The following is a 10,010-nucleotide window of genomic DNA, read 5'->3' as shown; positions in this document are numbered from 1 at the left end:
CAGGCCCGTGTGTGAGATGCCAACGCCGACTTGCCGGCCCGTGCGATACCCGCTAATACCGCACGCGGCCCCGCCCCCCGTGGCCCCGCCCCCCGTGGCCCCGCCCCTCCCGTGACGCAGCGGCGCTCCCCGTTGCCGCCGGAAGCGCCGCCGCCATCATGGGGGGCAAGAACAAGCAGCGCACCAAGGGCAACCTGCGGGTGAGCGCCGGCACCGCGGCGGCCGCCGCCCCGACGTGGCGGCGCCGCTCGCACCGGGAGCGGCGGGGGCAGCGCGGCCGGGCCCCGGGGGTGCCCTCGGGCCGTGCCGGGCCGGGCCCCGGGGGGGCTGCGGCCGCCCTGCGGGAGCCGTTCCGTAGTTTGGAGCTCGCCTCGGTGGGGGAGGGAGGGGTGTCCTCAGTGCTGGGGCTTCCCCCGCGGAAAAAAAAAATGGGTTAAAAAAAAAAAACGGGCGCGTGGTGAGCTCGAAACGTGGCTTACGTGCCTCGAGGAAGTTGGAGAATGCGGTGAACTTCGGCAAGTTGGCGTTAATTAAAAAAAATCGAATCTATGGCTGTCATTAAGAATTAATGGGTATTTGGAGTGTAAGGGGTGACAGAGAACCTTAAAGCATCGTTCAGTCCTAGGACAGACTTCCAAAAAGGCCGCTCGTATGATGAGCAAGGAGTCGACTTAACTGGGACAAACTGGATGACAAGTTGAATTGCAAAGCACTCCCTGTAACGATGATGGGGTGTCATTACGCGGTGTTACACACGTACCCTTTTGCTCCATTCCTCAGAATTCTTCTTAGCCCTTTAGAATCGCAGAATCATTAGGATTGGAAAAGACCTCCAAGATCATCTGGTCCAACCATCACCCAAGTACCAATGTCACCCACTTTATAGCATGCTTTGAAGCACGTTTTAATTGTCCCCCATGACAACATGAGCATTCCTTGGGAGCTGTATTGCGATACACAGTAACACAAGAAGAACTGGAAAAGTAGTGAAGGAGGATAAATAGTTCCTTAATAAACTGTTAACTTATGGAAGGGCTTTTCTATTTTACGTTTTCTGAATGTGTGTAAAAGTAAAGTAGCTTCTCGTAAAGTATTCATGCATTAAAGTCATGACAAAGAAATGGAATGCTGATTCTACAGAGAAAACTAATTTTCTAGGTCAAACTTCTATATTTAAAGTATGGATGGCCTTTTTTGTGAGGCTTTGTTTAAATAGAAAGCTAATTATGTAACGTAATGATTTAAATTATATATTCACTAATCATTATTTTGAATGCCTGATGCACACAAAAGTAAATAAAGTAACTGACAAGTATAACTGACGTGTGTCCGTTTTTTGTCAGCCTTCTAGCAGCGGCCGAGCCGCAGAGCTCCTCGCCAAAGAACGTGGAACAGTGCCTGGCTTTATTGGCTTTGGAACGTCTCAGAGTGATCTCGGATATGTTCCTGCAGTTCAAGGAGCAGAGGAAATAGACAGCCTCGTGGATGCTGATTTTCGAATGGTGTTGCGAAAACTCTCTAAAAGGGACATCATAACAAAATTAAAAGTAGGTGTATCCTTTGTCCCCCATAAAAAAGTATTTTTGTTGGAAGAGCATTCATTTTTTCTTAAGGATGGCAGAGAAATCTAACATGGTAGCCAGTTGTATGTTTGTACCAGTAAATTTACTAGAGTTGCAGTACAGAAGGTGCCTTGGAGGACTTAAAGGTCTGTCAGGCACTGCTGACAGAGCATTCATAAAATTAACTCTATGGATAACCAATTGCTAGAAATGAATTGATTTTGGAAAATAGAGGCAGTGTCTAGTAGAAGCTGGTAAACTAGAGAATGTGTATATCTGACACTTCTTAAATCATGCTGTCGATATCTTGGTTTTAGGCTATGCAGGAGTTTGGGACGATGTGCAAAGAAAGAGAAGCCGAAGTGGTTAAAGGTGTCCTTCCGTACTGGCCAAGAATTTATTGTAAAATTTCACTAGTAAGTACTAAAGTATCTAAATTAAGAACTTTTCTGGATACTTCCTGTGAAAACCTGTAATGTGGTCCTAATGATATATCTAAGTTTGTTGGAATTGCTGGCTTATTCTAGAAGAAAATTAAAAAAAAAAAAAAAAGACGAAGAAAAGTAGCATTCTTTGTTACTGAGATGTTTCCATATAGGCAGTAAGTGGAACCTTGAACTGTTGATGCCTGGGCTGTAAGTGCTGTTTGTTGGGCCTTCATCTTAAAAGGATTATAAAATATTTCTTCTCTTGAAAAGTTCTTTTATGTAGATACCAGAACAGATAAAGAGAATGTGCTGTTTTTTTAAGAAAATTGTATATCTTTTTGATCTAAGATTAATATCTGGCCAGACATTATTAAATATGTATATATGTAGCCAGCTAATCCATAATTTTCTGATAGAATATTTAATACATCTGCAAACTGTCTGGACTGGATACTGTTCTGAACATGATAGTGAAGAAGATGAATCACTATTCTGTTTATTAAAGCAATTCCTAATGTTTCTTTTGGGAGCCAAGAGCTTAGACAGTTATGATGTTGTTAATGCATACACAAATAATGGATGGCTGCAAATAAGTGATACACAGTTTGTGTAGGCTTATGCTTGTTTTAATCCAAAAAGCATCTTCAAGGCTTTCTGTTTTTTTTCTTCCTTTTTTTTTTTTTCCTTTCTGTTAGATGGTTGTATAAAATGGCGATAGCAGGTGTAGTTATGGATATCAGGAAAAGGTAACAATTCTGGATGTGCAATATATTGGGAATATGTTGGTGCTAAGCTAGGACTCTTCCCTTTATGTAGGGATACTCACGTATTTTCAGATCCGCATAGCTTGATTCATTGCAAAAATGGCTGAACTAAGAGACAGCTTTTTTTTTTTGTCATTTCTGTTTTGAACTACTTGGCATTGAAAATACACTTTTTGCTTTAACAGGATCATGATCGCCGTGTTCGAGAAGCAACGCAGCAGTCTTTTGAGCAACTGATTCTTAAAGTAAAAAAACACTTGGCACCTTATTTAAAAAGTATCATGGGATACTGGCTGATTGCTCAGTGTGACACTTACTCCCCTGCTGCTTCTGCTGCAAAAGTAGCTTTTGAAAAAGCTTTTCCTTCAAGCAAACAACCCGAAGCCTTAGCATTCTGTAAAGATGAAGTTCTTAATGTAAGTTAGTATGTCTTTAAAGCTTTGTGTGAGTATATGTCAACTTTTAATAGGAGTTTAAAACTCATCCTTCCCCCACCTGTTCATGGTTAAATTTCAGTAAGGTAATTTTTTATTTCCGTGTAATGATTCTTGGTCATCAGATAATGTTGCAGGCAGATGGAATAATGATGCAAGAGTAGTTTATCTGCAGTGGTAGGTGATTAAAGAATGCTGAACATTGTTTCAGAAAGCCTCCACAAGTGGTGTTCTTACCAGGGTTAATGCTCTTCTGCCAGTCATACGTGAAACCGAATTTTAAAAGGTGAAAGTTTGCATTGCTGGCCCATCATACACAAACATAATGATGTTGTTTTGTCTCAGTTTGGCTTCTTTTTGCCAGAAGCATGTCACCACAGGACTGCAACTTACAAAGTATTATGAAGTTTTGATTCAACCAGTACAGTACCACAGGTACTGTGTTTAACAGAGGTCCATTAAATTGTGTCCTTTCTCAGTAGCATATCTAAAATATGTTTAAGAGACTTGACTCGGTTTCTGAAGTTTTACTATAGAGCTGTTTCTGAATAAACTTATAGACTATATTATTCACGTGGAAGTATTAGGTTCTTTCGTATGTGTGTATATTTATATATTTTTTTTCTCCCCTCCAGGTTCTTCAAGATCACCTTCTGAAGGAAACACCTGATACACTCAGTGATCCCCAGTATGTTAGCCTGCTTTAATGTGTGTGGTTTAGGTCTTGGTCTGTATTGGGTTTGTTCTTGTTCCTGGAGGCAGTGGATTTAGTTCTGTTTCAAAAGACAGAATAGTTACGTGAGTCCAGATCCCAGTAGCTTTTTGTGGGACTTAACATTTCCAAAAGCGTTTATACTTATCAGTCATCCAATTCTTTTTTCATATCTTTTAGAAATAGTATTTATGAACAGCTGGAAGACAGGATGACTTGAAACTCTTTCTAACACTTTATAAAGTGCTTTGTTACCCTTAGAACCTATGGAATGCCTGTTGATTAATTTACAATTTGCTTTTGTTTTGTTTTTCTTAGAACTGTACCAGAGGAAGAAAGAGAAGCCAAATTTTTCCGGATTTTGACCTGTTCGTTGTTAGCTTTAAAAAAGTTGCTTAGCATGCTGCCAAAGAAAGAGATGCAGTCATTGGAGGAAAAATTAATGTCACTTCTGTCTCAAAACAAATTTTGGAAATATGGCAAACACAGCACACCACAGGTAATTCTGTTTTAATTATTTATTTTGTTGGATTTTAGTTGAAGATAATGCATTGAACCTAAGCGGGTACTAATTCCTTCTGTTCTCCACGAATGATCGTTGTAGTTTGCTGATTTATGTTTGAAACAGTCTTCAGATTTCTAGGTCTTAAGTAGACAACATTGTTTTAAAATTTGTCTAATAGGCTAATATATTATTTCAGTGTCACAATCATCTTCTTAGCAGTCTGCAGTCCTTTCAAATTCATATAGAAGAAAAAAAATTAGTTTACTGCATGTGCTCTTAGTGCTTCTAGATTTTCGTTTTTAACTGTTTTATCTTGCTACTGCCAAGACCAATAGCTACATAGAGTGTTGAATTTATTTTGGTAGTTATTTATTAAAATGTTTTAAGGTGCTTTTGGAAAAAATGTGCCTTTCCAGATATATATTATAAAATGAAATGTTTAACGTGTCTTATTCCTGAACAAATGAATTTAAAATTTTAAACAGGTTCATCAAATATTTATTTTTATTAATATTCAAACCTTTGCTGATGTGCTAAAATACAGGGCTGCCTGTTGTAAGTTACTTTAACTTTAAAAGGACTGTTATAAATCTATGTGAAGTGGCAATGTATTGTCATTTGCCTAACATTTTTATTTTTCTTTGGCCTGTCAGGTTCGTTCAGCTTTCTTTGAGCTGGCTTCTGCTTTTTGCCAGTACTTGCCTGAGCTGGTGAAAGGTGAAGCACCAAGAGTTTGTCCTGCTGTTCTTCTCAGCATTGACGACAGTGATGCAGTGGTGTGTCCTGCTCTTTGGGAAGCTGTGCTTTATGTTATTGCCACTGTTGAGGTAATATAATAAACCTGAGGGGCCGGTGTTTTATTGGAACGTCACACTTAACTTTTGACTGAGCGCCAGAGTTCTTTGTGAAGGGAGAATGAGGAAGAACAGTTTGACTGTGTTTTCTTCGTAATTATTAACATGAATTTATCAATGGGACACACTCCTTCCTTTCAAAATTCCATTGATTTTAAACAATACTGGAACAGTTTTATTGCACTAGCTTCTTAATATTCACAAGCTGAAATAGGGAGAAAGTAATTTTTAAAAATACCTGTATTCCTTAAATATTTGAAAGTCAATTGAAATTTTACAGTAACTTTCTTCAGCTACAGTTTAGGGAGGTAGATTAAATGTCTAGGTAGGGAGCTCTTCTAAGTCAACGTACTCTCATTTAATTTACAATAAATATGTTTCTTTCCATAGGACTGTTGGAGTCATGTAAATGCCAAAAAGGGAGTTCTACCAAAGCTATGGACAGTGCTTCGTGAAGGTGGACGAGGCCTCGCTACTGTTATATACCCAAATCTCTTGCCGTTCATTAGCAAGGTACCTCCTGGCATCACAGAACCAAAGCTGGAATATTTCAGAACTTTTTTCAGCTCTATAATTCAAGGGTATGAACCACAAACTGTATTTATTTGTTTATTATAGGTCTCTTTCATGTTTGGGAACAGAACTAATCTTCTTTTAAGCATTTATATCCTTTGACTTGGTATGTCAAGGATATTGACATATCTTGATATGTCAATCATTTGATATTAACTAAATATGCATCATTTATTTTTGTGGAAAAAACTTTCCATTATGATATTTGAAAACTGTAGTTTCAAAATATTTTTATCCAAAGCTAGAGTCAATCCTTTGCAGCTGTCCCTGTCATCTTAAACCTTCAACCTTCTTTTTTTTGTTATGTATCCCTTGCCAAAAACATAAAACTTTGACAAGGAAAGATAAGAATGTTTATTCTATAACTTTTAAAATGGAAAATGAATTTAAAGTTGAGTGACTCTTGAGATACCAGGCACCTCTCACCAGTGCAGAGGTCTCACTTTTTATTACAGAGGTTAGTGAAGATTAGCGTGGTGGTTGTGAAATTTACTGTATGCAGGAACTTGAATTCTCATGATATAGATTTTAAAGGATTTGAACTGCTATCATATTTTGCCTTTAAAATGTGAAAACCAACTGTCTATCAAATGTAATTTAAATATTACATATTTATGCATTATATACTCAAGCATATATACATCATTTTCTGAAAGACTAAAATACAACTTATTTAAACAAAATTCAGTTCTTGATTTTTGGGATGGTCATTAACAGAGTTCTTGGAGAAAGTAGTTATGTAAGGATTGGTTTTGAAGAGCATATAGAAAATTGCAGATGAATTTTGACAAATAGCTGAAACAGTAGACAGTATACTTGACTGTGTTAAGTTTCCTCAAGTTACATAGTTCCCTTCCTGCACTGAATGCTAAAACAAAATTAAAAAGTTAATGTAGTTTATATTACATGCCTGGACTTACTGTTTTTAACTTTTTGAACATGTCCTGTTGCATTTGTTTCAGTCTGACACGTGTTTTAATATTGGTGTTGTCTGGATAAAAGCAACATACTCAAGGTTACCTTGTGCATTGAAGTGCACGTCTACTGGGCTTCTCAGAAGCACAGATAACTGAGTGTCTTCCCCCAACCAGTGTTACCTTTCAACAGGTTGTCAAGCGAGCGAGCAATAGCCAGTCCTTCAGAAAGTTCAGCAATTATAACTGCGTTTATGGAATGTTTGCGCTTTGCCATACTACAGAAAGTAAATGAAGAAGATGACCAAAGACAAATCCATCAAATGCTAATAAATGACCAGGTATTTATTAAATATTTGTGTGTATACATTTAATAAAACAAAGTTAAAGAAAGGTGAACATACATTTCTGTGAAGACTTACTTCTCTGTTGAAAACCTCACTGAATTTTATGGAAAAAAATAATACTGAAGTTGTTCAATGTTTTTCTTGCTATAAAATCAGCCATACCTCTGCACAGTTTACATGAAAAAAGGAAAAAAAAATGAGCATCCTGTATATTTTTATTATGTATATAAGCACGATTCTTTCTGAGGCTTTTGACATTGGTTCTAGAATGTTTTTCAAATTGTTAGTATTTCCTGGTATTACAAAGAACAAAATACTTATCTAGTTGGATCAATGTTCAATGTTCTTTTTTTTTTTCCTTTTTTTTTTTTTTTTGTCTTTATAGCTAGTTCCTATCATCGATGCTGTACTTCAGGAGCCCAGGTTACAAAATGGACCATTATTTTATCAAATAGCAGAAACACTGAGCTCCTGGGAAGCTAAAGCTGAAGTCTCCAGTGATGATGGTACAGAAGAAGTTTTCCAGAAACTATTGACAAATTTTTGGGACCGTCTTTTAAAATTGTGTGTGCTTCATGTTGATAAGTTGGATGCTGATGAGAAACCATTGTTTGCCTTATCTGGTATGCTAGAAGTTCTTCAGAATCCAAAGACTGCTACAAAACCAAACAACAGAAAATCTGTGAAAATCAAATTTAAAGATGAGGGTGAATCTGAAAGGAACACAGAAAATGGAAAGCTCACAGAAGTGAGAAAGAATAGTGACTCTGAAATTCAGGCTGACCTACAGCATAGTTCACTTCTAAGGAAAGAACCACTAGAAAATTTAGTCTGTAACCTTTCTGAATTGAGTATTGTGTATGTCAATGAACAGAAGTCAGAGCAGCATTTGAAATTCCTTTCTGCCCTTCTCAGTTCTTTTTCTTCAGACAGAGTTTTTCAAGTACTTTTAGAGCAGGGAAATGACACAAGCTCTACTGCTGAATCCCAGAAAGAAACAAAAGTTCATCGTGAAAATCCATCTGTACAATTTCTTTATATGAATGTAATAACTTGGCTGAAAGAAGACTGGAGGAAAGACACACAGTTTCTGGTTGATATTTTGTACAGTGTGCTTAATTGTTGCAGCAGTAACAATGAAAGGAAAGTCATTCTTGATGATTTAACAAAGGTATTGTAAATTTTCTTACTAGATTTTATTGAAGTTACTACTCTTCATGGACTGTGGTTGATGAATCTTTATTTTGGGGATGTGGAATGGAAGGTATTCTACATGTATTTGGACATAAGTTCAGCCTAATGAAGGTAGACTTAGAAAATGTTGACGTTACAGTGTTGGAGTGAAAGCTTATGAGATATGTCTCATATATATATATATTTACAAATATATAAATAACATCAGAAATTCTCTATTCTTATCTGCTTCTTTATACAGTGTGCTTTTATATCGGTTGTCAGCAACCCTTCTCTTAAATACCATCCTTTATTGGTCTATGTGATGGAGAGAGACTTGAGAGGCAAAATAACTAATCAACTAATCATTCTAGTGGGAGGTGTTCCTGCCTGTGGCAAGAGGGTTGGAATTAGATGGACTTTAAGGCCCCTTCCAACCCAAACCGTTCTGTGATTCAATAACTTTGTTCCTGCAACTTAGTAATTTGTGCTTATCTTCTGCAGAAAGTGAAGTTGTAAAACAAGCAAACAAAAATAAAAATATTAAATGCTTCCAATTCAGCAAAGAATTTCTGTTAAATTTTATGCAATTCTGTTTTCCTTCCAGATGGATCTGAAATGGATTATTTTTCTTCAGATAATTCAGAAGGTACCTCTTCTTTATTGTTTGCATGGTTTTGAATATTTCCCTGGTTTTAGCTTTGCTTATACGGGTTAGGGTGACTTTTTTTTTTTTAAAGTAATGATAAAATCATGTAATAATAGTTTCAGTGTGTTGTTTTAACCCCATTTAAGTCTGGGGTTAGTTTTTGAAATTAAATAATTTTGTGTATATATATATATATATGACAATGTATTTACATGTAAATATATACTTAAAAAGCATCTTTTACCTTCTGTTTTTGATTGATTTGCACTTTGAACTAGATTTCTGATTCATTTCTGGTCATTCCTTTGAAGCTAGAGAAAATAGGGTTGGGTATTAGACTGATAATTTTAGATATATCATCTAAATTAGTCATCTAATCATCATTCTCCATTGACTATCACTGTGTGCATGTTTGCTTTGAAAATGGGTATGTATGCTCATGTATGTTTTTTAGAAAGCCATAAGATAGTGGCGGATTAGGTATCCGTCACTATTTAAGGGGGGGAGGGAATTATCACAGACACATGCGCTTAGAGACAAGGCTTTTTGTGACGTGATACAATTCCCACTCTGCTTTTGTAGGTTTTATGTATTATTTCTGATGCCTGAATATTAATCCTATGCTTAGTAATAAAAGTTAATAACCTCAAAAGATTATTAGAATGACTTTCCTGTGATTCAGGCATGTTCAAGTACAACAAAACTTTCCTTAGTCTCTGACTGGCTGAAAGGAAGTACGCTTGGAGAAAGACTTGTAATGCTGGCAGATGATTTGTGTCACCTGGGTTTAAAACCCGTACCAGCCTCAACACAATCAGCCTCTTCAGAAAGGTGGACCGTCCTGAGCTTGGTGTTGTCACAACACTTTAAAAATGGTAAGCATGTTTATTCTTTGGACTTCATGAAATGTAAATACTGCACTTACATTTTGTAGAACATCGGAAGGAACTTGAGATCTTCCAGAGTACTTAATTTCTAACATCTAGTCCTCCTTCTATTTTTTTTTTAACTTGAGCCAAACATCATGCCCAGTTTAGTTTCATAAGCACCATGTGCATCATGATCATCACATTTTGTTTTGTTTTTTGTAGGTAA

General features: G+C 37.0%; 1 protein-coding gene across 1 annotated transcript in view; it reads left to right on the top strand.

Annotated features, from left to right (window-relative positions):
* Nucleotides 1-22: 22 nt before the first annotated feature.
* LTN1 (listerin E3 ubiquitin protein ligase 1) overlaps nucleotides 23-10,010 on the top strand; it is a 29,049-nt gene continuing 19,061 nt past the window's right edge. The window contains exons 1-12 of the mRNA XM_083819043.1: nucleotides 23-200; nucleotides 1,344-1,547; nucleotides 1,880-1,978; nucleotides 2,940-3,170; nucleotides 3,824-3,876; nucleotides 4,219-4,399; nucleotides 5,059-5,232; nucleotides 5,650-5,840; nucleotides 6,940-7,087; nucleotides 7,479-8,264; nucleotides 8,874-8,915; nucleotides 9,598-9,790. Of these exons, the coding sequence (XP_083675169.1) occupies nucleotides 159-200; nucleotides 1,344-1,547; nucleotides 1,880-1,978; nucleotides 2,940-3,170; nucleotides 3,824-3,876; nucleotides 4,219-4,399; nucleotides 5,059-5,232; nucleotides 5,650-5,840; nucleotides 6,940-7,087; nucleotides 7,479-8,264; nucleotides 8,874-8,915; nucleotides 9,598-9,790 (2,344 nt within the window). The 5' untranslated portion in view covers nucleotides 23-158. The remainder of the gene's footprint in view (nucleotides 201-1,343; nucleotides 1,548-1,879; nucleotides 1,979-2,939; nucleotides 3,171-3,823; nucleotides 3,877-4,218; nucleotides 4,400-5,058; nucleotides 5,233-5,649; nucleotides 5,841-6,939; nucleotides 7,088-7,478; nucleotides 8,265-8,873; nucleotides 8,916-9,597; nucleotides 9,791-10,010) is intronic.

The sequence above is a fragment of the Anser anser genome (assembly GCF_964211835.1).
Source record: "Anser anser genome assembly, chromosome: 1".
NCBI classification, from domain to species: domain Eukaryota; kingdom Metazoa; phylum Chordata; class Aves; order Anseriformes; family Anatidae; genus Anser; species Anser anser.
This window is presented reverse-complemented; position numbering and strand designations above follow the sequence as displayed.